Source organism: Nematolebias whitei, chromosome 8, assembly GCF_014905685.2.
Source record: "Nematolebias whitei isolate Nwh7 chromosome 8, NemWhi1, whole genome shotgun sequence".
In the NCBI taxonomy this organism is placed as follows: domain Eukaryota; kingdom Metazoa; phylum Chordata; class Actinopteri; order Cyprinodontiformes; family Rivulidae; genus Nematolebias; species Nematolebias whitei.
In genome coordinates this window covers 41635321-41646193 of record NC_056505.1, presented here as the reverse complement: position 1 = coordinate 41646193, position 10873 = coordinate 41635321, and the positions used below count along the sequence as shown (strand labels likewise).

General features: G+C 41.8%; 1 protein-coding gene across 1 annotated transcript in view; it reads left to right on the top strand.

Annotated features, from left to right (window-relative positions):
- The window catches only part of LOC119413689 (histone-lysine N-methyltransferase EHMT1-like), a 132588-nt gene extending 130843 nt beyond the window's left edge, over positions 1-1745 (top strand). The window contains exon 9 of the mRNA XM_037680744.1: positions 1581-1745. Within this exon, the coding sequence (XP_037536672.1) occupies positions 1581-1677 (97 nt within the window). The 3' untranslated portion in view covers positions 1678-1745. The remainder of the gene's footprint in view (positions 1-1580) is intronic.
- Positions 1746-10873: the final 9128 nt, after the last annotated feature.

The window sequence follows — 10873 nt, the reverse complement described above, 5'->3', positions numbered from 1 at the left end:
GTGTGTGTGTGTGTGTGTGTGTGTGTGTGTGTGTGTGTGTGTGTGTGAGTGATTTGGTGTGGGAGGCTTTTTTGTTCTTTGTGTTCACCTTTTTGTTTGTATGTTCAAAAATCAATAAAAAAAAATACTTTGTTTAAAAGAAGGAATAAAGGGCTAAAATCCAAAAGTAGCAAAATGCTAGCTATGAGCCAAAAATTGCAAAGAGTAACAAAAAAAAATGAAAGTAGCAACGGATGCAGTTCTTAACATCAGCACATCGGCCCAGCTGACCCACTCCATGCCCGCTGATTTCACACCTCCAGATTCTCCTCAGCTGGAGTCGTCAGTTTCTTACTTCCCCTACTTCAACTCCTTATATTTGGCAGTGGCTGTGTCGCTCAATGGAGGGAACATGCTTGCCATGTTTGTGGAGACATTCAAGTCTTGATGAGAGAGCTTGGTGTGGAGCTGACGGACTCGTGTTTGTATGAGAAGTTGATCACCTGCGCCCTGAAGCAGGAAACCAGCCACCTGAGGGTGAGTCCCAGAATCCTGGGGGAGAGGCATGCCCCTCTGAGTCTGGGTTAGGTGACCAACATCTCCACCTCCAATCTCTCCCTGGGTCACATATTCAGGGCGCTCTGCCATGGCGTGCTGACAAACATCTCCTCCATGATGCCTGCGGAGCGTCTGCAGCAGGTGAGAGTCCTCAGGATCGTGGGAAGCGGGAGTGCCCTTGCTCGCAACCAGGTGCTCTGGCAGAAAGTGGAGAAGGTGTTCCCTCTGCAAGTGGTGTACGGACAGAACACAGACTCTGCAGCCGGCATGTCCATGATTGTCTACGACCGGCTTTGAACATGAGTTTTATCGACTGGGAGGATCCCTGTTTGTTTGCTTACAGAATGAACTGAGATTTTTGCACAAATCTGAATACAGTTTGTTAAATTAAATTACTTTACTGTAAAGATTAACAGATTTTGCCTAATGAAGCAGAAGCTGTGATTTCCAGGAGAAACATCTGAAGAGTTTTGCCAGAAAAGTTTTTGATTCATTAAAAAAGAGCAAGTACATTCATCAGAATGAGAGCAAATCTCAAGACTTAAAACACATGTTCTGTTTTTAACTTCACATCTTCTTGTCGTGTTAATAAATAACTGCAACAAGTTCATGTCGATTTTTGTACAAAATAAAACCTCAAGCGAGCCACAGGTGTTACTGTGAGCTGCTCAGGTTTTGACTGAAACAATTTTTTGAACAGAAAGTTCTTGCTCTCTGCTTCCTGATCAATAAAACAATTTAACTCTAGAAAAAAAATCTATAAGTAGCCAAGTGTTAGCTAAAAGCTAAATGTCAATGTCAATTTATTTATATAGCACATAAAAAACAACAAAAGCTGACCAAAGTGCTTTACAGTTAAGACAGATTAAAAAATTAAAAAAAAAAAGAGTAAAAATGCATCTAGTGCCACTCAAAAACACAAGTTGACAATAAAAACAACACATAATAAAATCAGCTCAACTTGTTCTCAGACTCTGCGTGGATAAAATGTAACCAAATGGTAGTTCATGGTAAAAGAAGTAACAACGTGTCTTTGTCTAAAGGATTGACTACGGCGACAGCTACTGGAGGGTAAAGACAAAGTGCTTCAGCTGTCAGTGTGGATCTGTGAAGTGTCGTTACTCGGCTGCCAACACATAGAACCTTCCAGATGATCTGCTGTCCATCCAGCTGGATCTCTCAACAGATAGTACCTTCAAGATGACCTGCTGTCCATTCATCTGGATTTCTTACTGGAGTCCTTCTTGGGACTGGGAATAAAGCACATTATTTACTGGAAATTAATCCAGTTCCCAACTTTTAACTAGAAAAAGAAAATTTCTACAAATCACAAGCTTGAATTGATTTACAAATGTGCAGATTGGGTAAGTGACCTGAAATGGTTTCATAACGGTAACCTTTGTAGAATTAACACAGCAAAGTCTAAAAAAGTTCAATCTGGTCCTTTGGACATTCAAAAAAAACAAACAACAACAAAAATAGAAACGTTTTGTCTTTCATCCGAAAGATTTCCTCAGTCTGAGGAAGGCTTTTGGATGAAAGACGAAATGTTTCAACATTTTTTTGTTGTTGTTCTGCTTTGTTTTGTTTTCTTGAATGTCCAGATTTAGATTTAACTTTTTTTACACTTTTCTACCTGGATTATTGAGCATGCATCAGAACACAGCAAAGTGTTACAATAGAGTCTTCATAACAAACCTTATTTCTTGGCAGTCTGGTTAGTTTTTATTAACACTTTGTTACCTTGTTTGTTTTGCAAATAAAACTTTTAAACTTCTGTTTGTCCTGTTTTTTTGTTTTGTTTTTTGTGTGTGTGTGTGTGTGTGTGTGTGTGTGTGCCTTTGAAGAGGGACCATTCTTCACCATTAACACTGTCATTCATGTCGGGGGGTTTCAGGTCCGAGATCTGTTACTGTGTGATCTAACAGGTTACTTTCAGTTCAATTCAGTTTATTTATATAGCGCCAATGTCATAAGTGGTGTTTTAAAGGTTGAACCCAAGGTTGCAGGCAGGACACTGAATGCTCCAAAAGTCAAAAATCAAAATAATTTATTCAATAAATGTGCTGACGTGGCAGAAAAACTCACATTTACAGGTGATCCTGGGAAACAGGGAGCAAGGTTGGCATGAAGAGACAATGACCGGCTGACAAGGAGTGAGGAACACAGGCTTAAATACACACACTAATGAGGATAATGACAATCAGCTGGGAATGATGACAGGTGGGAGCAGGAAGAACACATTAAGAGGAGACAGGAGAACAGGACTAAGACACAACAGAAGAGGGAGCCAGACACCAGAAAAACACAAACCCTACAGCCAAGTCACAACAGAAGTCGTCTCAGGGCACTGAACAGAAACATTCACATACAGTATACAAAATAAATTAACACTAATTATCTGAGGAGCAGACTACTTTGAATTTAACCCCCATTGCAGAACTCTCATCTTGAGCAAGCCCAAAGACAACAGTGGAAAGGAAAAACTTCCTCATGAGGAAGAAACCTTTAGCAGAAATAGGCTCAGGACAAGTGGCCATCTGCTTCGACCGGCTGGGTTTGAGAGGAACATACACAATGGCAGGTCAGGAATCACATTAAGATAGAAACATTATCAAATGAAAACTATTCAGTTTTAACAATTCATTTAAGGAAATTAGGTCAGTTTGTCTTCTAGTAGTCTAAGCCTATGGCAGCATAACAAGCCAACCCTAAGGATTTATCAAAAAGGAAAGTCATAAGCCCAGTCTTAAAACTGGACAATGTGTCAGCCTCACAGACAGAAACTGGAAGTTGGAGCTACATAAAGTTGCCAACTCCTTGAAAAATAAATAAGGGACGCCTCATGGCAGGGCTGGTCAACCCCATTACCTTTACCCCTACCAGCATGATGATTCACCTCTCCTCCCCCACTGCTTTTCTTGCTCTGAAATGAACCTTGAATTTAAATGGATACATGTTTTGGAATGATAAAAATATGCATAGAACATATTATTACGCAATTTAACAATTTATTTTGAGTGCAAATAGAATTACCTGAGTAAAATCTTTCTAAAAAGAATTTATCTTCAACATTCTTCTGTTCTGCTTAGCTTAAAACAGAATTAAATAACATAAAACAATAAGAACATTGGTGTAATAATGCATTTAGTGCAAAGTTTGTAAGAAATTTTGTTGTGTTCTGCTGAAATTGCGTTATAGCATTGAAAGGGCACTAGAAGGTGGTCTAAGACTGTTTAACCTTCCTAGCGTGGCGAGATCCTGCACGCACTTATGATGTGAACGGGTCAGTTGTGACCCGTCTTAAATCAGCCACAAAATACCCTCAAAACAGTGTTTTTTTAAGAAGTATTAGAACACATCTCTAAAATAAATTTGTCTTATTATTTTGTTATTTTAATATTATTAACCATAGTAACATTTATAGTGTTAAGGGTAAGTTTTGACCCATGTATATTTACGTCAAAAAAAGGAAGAAACATTTCTTTTCAAACATTGAACTTTAATACCAATATAAAATAAAAAGCAGAACAAGTAATAATAGAGTTGTGGGTGTGGTCGATGTTGAAGCCCGGCTGCCTGAAGGGCGTGTTGTCACTGATGCACTTTGTGCAGCTGATGATGTAGTTGGAGTGGTGCTCCGGAGCTGTCTCACAAGGTTCGCAGTGGCTGGGTCTCGGGGTATCCGTTCCCTTCTCTCAATGTATGGCTTGATCAACAAATTTCCTAGCTCCTGAAGGAACAATCTCCGCTTGTGGGTTTTTTTGGCGTTCCACCCCAAGTCAATCTGGGTCCACAAGACAAATGCATTGTATGCAGACACATCTAGGATGTTGTAAAATACAACCATTGGCCATCTCCTGGTCATTCGCTGGCAAGTGTAGGTGGCAGTCAGCTTGTCCAGGGTGTCCACTCCTCCTTTGTTTTTATTGTAGTCCAGGATGATTTCAGGCTTTTTGTCACTTCTTGTTGACACAGCTGCATCTTTGTGAAGAGTGGACATAAGTACCACACTCCGGTTCTTTTTGGGACAGTATGAAACAACACTGGTGGTTTCTGTAAAAGCAAATTTTGAAGACAGTGGAGCCCTGTCTTTCACCTACAAAATTTCAAGGGGCAGCTCAGGTTTGTTTTTTCTTATTGTGCCCACCATGGTAAGTTTCCTCTTGAGAAGTTCTTCTCCAAGATCATAGCTGGTGAAGAAATTGTCACACGTGATATTGTGACCCCGCAGTCCAGTAGTCATATCAAGGATTACCCGTTTTCCTTGATTCTTCTCAGGGATGCCAGCTGCAAGTTTGCCTGTGTAAATCTGTAGATTCCAGGCATAGCTGGTTTTCGCATCACAGGCTGCCCAGATTTTTATGCCATATTTGCCTGGCTTACTGGGCATGTATTGCCGGAAGGGGCATTTTCCACGGAAAGGGAGAAGACGCTCATCCACTGTCACCTCTGGTCCTGGGTTGAACATCAGTGGAAGGAGCTTCACCCATCTATCCCAGACGTCTTTGATGGGAGCAAGCTTGTCAGACCGTGCTCTAGTATCTCTGTTGTCAAATCTGAGGACTCTTGAGATCATTTGAAAGGTCTGAAGTGACATTGTTGCGCGGAAAATACTCCTGCCTGTGGACACATCCCAGAGACTAGTAAAGGCCTCATTGCTGGATCTGTACACGCCAGCGAGAAGAAGAACACCAATAAAAGCATCCAGGCACTCCTCATCAATGTCCTTCCAAGTGTCACCGTGAACTTTTTTCCCTTCGAGGTTTGTCATAGCAATGATGACTTTCTTTAGTGACAATGGCATAAACAAATCAAGGCATGTCTTGATGTCACTTACTCGTGTCACAGCAAACCTTGTAATCCCAGGGGTCATCTTCATAACATTTTCAGCAGCTTCCCTGCCATGTGAAACAGGAGGAATCGCACTCCAAGTGATGTTACCCTTTTTGGATTTATAGGTTTCAGTTACAGGAGCAGCTTCAGCACCTGTGCCCTCCTCATTCGACGAGTCTGTGTACTCTGATTCATATTCAATAGCATTGTCCTCCTCAGAAACTGGCTCATCTGTGTCACTAGGTGTGTCCTCTGCATCATTTTCAGCAAGGATGTGATCTAGAGCTTCTTGTACTGTGAATCTTCTCTTCATTTTGGTATGCAGCCAAGCTCTAGGTAAAATGGAGTGTCTGTTTCTACATGTCTCTACATGCCCATGTAGAGACACACCCAGGTGGGTGTGTCTGTCTAGGTCTGCATATCAAGATGGGCATGGCTATCCAGGTAGGCTTATCTCTACATGGGCATGCCTCAACATGTCTCTGCATTTACAGCTGGATGAACTTTTTCAGTTTTTGGGAGCAGAGTATGAGGGACTTATCAATAAAAGTAGTACGGATAAATGGGGATGTTTTGGTCAGTGAAGTAGCCAAACAGGTAAAAACAGAAGGCCCTAACATATGTATGACAAAGTTAGTGAGGTCACAGTGTGTTTATGATTTCAGTTTTGTCACTGATTATTGGTTGATAGTCTTATACCATAACTGGGTCACAAATGACCCCAGCGCGGCAAGTGCGTGTTGTTCTATAAAAAATAAAAATTAAATTTAGTGAAAAAAACAAACAATTTTTTTTATTTAAATAAAGGTTCCAGACAAAGTCAAAAAGCCTTGATGCAAAAAAAAATATTTAAAAGACAGTATCATGATTTAAAATTTAAAATGGGTCACTACGGACCCTAACATAGTAGGAAGGTTAAAAAGATGCTGTATGCAGGGAGATGAAGAATGAAAGTAAAGTAAAGAACTCACTTAACTCAATTCACTTCTGGTTCTGGTAAGCTGATGGACGGTAGCTCCCCTGACTTCTCTGTAGTCTTTTATCATCAAACTGACCCGTTTTTCGAACCAGACTAAAGTTGGTCCCCCTTCCAACCGAATTCGGTGTTCAGTGACTCAGAGAGCTGGACCGGACATCCAAAAAATGATTTCGGTCCAGGACCGGCCACTCCCACCCCACCGGTCACTCTGAGCACACCCTGCCGGCCAGGTGATCCCTCAAGCTGGGGAGTTGTTACACGAAGATAAGGTGTTTTTTCTCTTTCCGGACCCCAACTGAACTTTTCATCTGGACCTTTGTGGTTCTACCTGGTTCCGACAAGGATCGCTGGGTGGTATTTTGCTGGCTTTTTCGCTGGCTTTCTGCTGGACTGGCCCCTCATGGTGTCTGCATTCGGTGTGGGGAACGTGTACCTGTGTCCCCGAATAGGACCAGAATCGAACCGAGTTGGCTGTGGGGGACTTCATCATGAATAAAGCCGATCTCAGCCTCTGTGAGCAGTCCGTTATCTTTAAACGAAGGACTGTCCACCCCCGTGGAAATCACTGTGTTCGCCTTGAGGAGATGCTCCTATGCTTTGAAGCGCCACCAGAACCGGGCCAGTAACGACGTCAGCCTCTCCGGTCAGTCTCGTCAATTTTTACCGGGGGTGGCCATTCATGCTGTGGGATGCGGAGGAGCAGACGAGCAGGGTGTCGTGCAGAGAAGCGGAGTGAAGCGCAGAGGAGCAGCGTTGTGTGGAGCAGAGAGCCGAGGAAGCTGCTCGAGAGTTGCTGCAGGCTTTCATCCAAACTCACCTGGATAATAATTTTAAATCCGTGCAGGTCCACCGGTTCAGAATGGGTCAGCTGAAGGTTTTTGTTGCTGGTTCATGCTGTTGTTCTCTGTTAATCTGAACTAATTCAGGACCATGCCTTGCTATTTGCCGTGGATTATCAGCCTCTTCCTGTTGGTACTGGACCCAGCATCTATTCATCATGAGAGCTGCAGCTGGAGTGATTCATCTTCACAGGGGTGGTCCCCTCAGTCCAATTCAAACTCCAGTTGGACCACAATGTCGGACTTGTTGGCCCATTTAATCTATGAAGCTGTCTTGTTTAGACTTTTCTTCTTCAGTCCCAAAATCCCCATCATTTTCAATTTTCTGATTATCTGGGGTCATTGAACCTTGTTAACACATCTGGACCTGCCTCTCCCTGCAATCTTCATTGTTTCCGGGTTCTGGGTAATCATGTCTTTTTTAACTTTTCTCATGGTTCGATTATGGGAGCTAATTGTCACACCGTTAACTCCTGTAATTACACATCTGTCACAAAAAACACAAGAAAATTCCTGATAATAATGGATTCAGCCCAACCCTGGACCCCCCACTCATTACAGCACACCAAATGATTTTAAAAACATGTCAGGACTTCATTTTCTGCACATAAACGCACGTAGTCTTTTGAGAAAACTTGACACTTAGAAAATTCTGGTCCGTTCTTCTGGGGCTGATGTAATCTTCATTTCTAAATCCTGGCTCAACAAATCTATCTCAAATAATGACCTGGCAATCGATGGATTTAATATCTATCACTGATCGTCAAAAAAAGGGGGTGGGGTCGCTATTTATATCAGAGATACCCTGGATTCTAGTCTTGTGTCAGCCAAAACAATCCCAAACCAATCTGAGGCCTTGGCTGTAACCATCACCTTGAATGGAGGCCATATCTTATCTGTTGTGGGGACCCCTCTCAGCATCATCTGAGGCTCTGTCTTCTCTGATAGACTTCATAATTAATCTTCAATTTAACGAGGTTCTACTTGCCAGAGATTGTAATTTCAACTGGGATAAGTCCACCCCCCTCTGTGATAAATTCAAAGAATGTTGCCTGTCACGCAATCTGACCCAACTCATTGATTCTCCCACCAGACGGAACAATAACTGTCCAGATAATTCTTCCATTTTAGACCTATTTCTAAAAAAAATATGCCTCACAAATTCATTGGTATAGGTGTTTTTGCCCATATTTTAAGTGATCATTGTGTAATAGCGGCTCTCAGAGACTATTAACTTCTACATCCTAAGCCCAGATTAATTAAAAAAGGGATTTGAAACGTTTTTGTGAACAGCCATTCCTCTGGGATTTATCTCACTTTGACTGGCATTGTATTATTTTAACCGACGACGTGAACACTGCTTGGAACTATTTCCATAATAGTTTAATTTATTTTGTAAACAAACATGCTCCTTTCCGAAAGTTCAGAATAAAAGGACGAGACAGCCCCTGTTTTACTGCTGAGCTAGCTGACCTCCTGCACAGGAGAGATCTGTGGGCCACAGCGAAAAAATCTGGCTCATACACTGATTGGTTGAATTTTCAACAGCTGAGGATTGCACAAATTCCATCAAAGCTGCAAAATGTAACTATTTCTTATCTCAGACCTCCAAAAATCTAAACGATCCTAAAGATTCTGAAAAAACATCAAATCTTTCTCAGGCAGCCCCCAATCATCTGACCTCCCATCACAACTTCTCGTTAACTTTGTTCCTGTGTCAAATAAGCACGAGATCCTGAACAGTTTCAACAAACATTTTGTTGGTTCTAGTTCATTATTTGACACAATTTACTAATGAAAAATCAGTCACTTCCCCTAAAAGTCAAGCTTCTACAAACTATATCTCTCCTACAAGTCGATCTTCAGTAAATCACCTTTTCTCTTTCCCCGTTCTCAGTCAGTGAGGTTAAACTATTAAAAAGTCTAGACCATAAAAAATCTGCAGTTCCAGATGAACTCCCACCTTATTTCTTAAGGGTGCCTGTTCATGTCATTGCAGTACCGGTGTCCCACATCTTTAACCTTTCCATAAGCCAAAACTCCATCCCAGACGCTTGGAAAACAGCCTTTGTTCTACCTTTGCTGAAGGGAGGTGACCCCACCTCACTGAACAACTAAATGGTAAATGGACTGTACTTTTATAGCACTTTTCTATCTTATTTCAAGATACTCAAAGCGATTTACACTAGAATCTGTGTCCTCATTTACCCGGTCATACAGCACTCTACTAGATCTCTACAAAGCTAATTGAACAAATCATTCTAAAGAGACTTATCAGAGCTTTATCACATTCATACACCGATAGGACACACATCAGAGGCTATGAGGGGTTCAGTGTCTTGCCCAGGGACACTTCGACATGTAACTGCTGGTGGATTCGAACCCCAACTCTCGCATTGGAGGACGACTGCTCTAACCACTCAGCCACAGCCGCCCAACTATCGACCAATCTCTAAATGTCATGTTTCTGCCCCTGCCTGCCACCGTTTTCTGTTGTCTGTTTTGCCTATCACCCTTCTTTCAGCTCAAGCCTGCTCTTTTCAAGCTTTGAAGAAAATTCCAGCGCAGTTCGATTACAGTGTGAATGCAATCAGACCGGGCCCCGCTCCACAAGCAAGAAGTGGAGTACAGCACAGGGCAAACAAACATGCATTTATCTTACCTCATATGGAGCCGTCAGCTGCCTTGTGTGGAAAAACAACATTCTCCATGGTGTTCTGTCTCATCTTCCGCTCATGCTGAGTCCATTTTTGAAAAATGACACAATATAACTCCTAAAACTGCTAAAATTTGATGCCATTCCTTTTTTGTTTTTATTTCCAAAAGAAGAAAAAGAAGTGTCTTCTTCATAGGTTTCTGTGTCGTTTCTTTCAGTAGTTCTTGGTGCAGCTCCACCACAGGCGAGTGGGGGAACAGGTTGGTTCGAACAGGTTGGCTCGACTGCACAGTACAGCGTGAATGCAAACGCACCAGCTCAAATGTAAACAAAATGTTATGAATATTGGTCGCCAAATGAAACGAGTCTACCGGACTATCAGGTGTGAAAACAACCTAATACTCCTGTCTCTGCAGATCCAAGTGGCCCACGGACCCAGACCTCCACCAGAGATCCAACTTTAATAATAAAACTCTTAAACCATTCCTGTTTTCTGGTGCAGTTACTGAATCCTAAACCAGGTTCTTGTCACTAAACTCTGCATTTTAGCCAGGTTCTAGAAAAACTGATAAACTCTCAAATCAAAAAGTATTTGTAGTGGCATCTACATTAGTACTCTTGGGTTCATTAATAAAACAGTAGACACCTTGGTTCTGTTTGACAGCAAAATGGGGGTTTTATTTGAAGCTTAGCTGAAAGGCCGAACAGCCAGAGATACCTCGGGACCTCAAAGATAGAACCCTTATCTAAATACAGGTCACTTTCTTATTTATACTCTCTGGACCAGCACACGAACATACTTGTTTTTGCCAAAAGAGTTGTTATCTGGCATTTGCAGATTTCCATATAAGAGGATGTTATTCGACCGCTCAGTATTAGTAGAGACACTTTCCTGGGTTTGTGACAAGATATTTGATGCACAAGTAAGATAAACACACTCCTTTTCCTGGTGTTGAGATCAGGTCAGGTTGACATTAACACTCTGGTTGTTAAAAAAGTAGATGGAAAACAGTCTTATACAAGCAG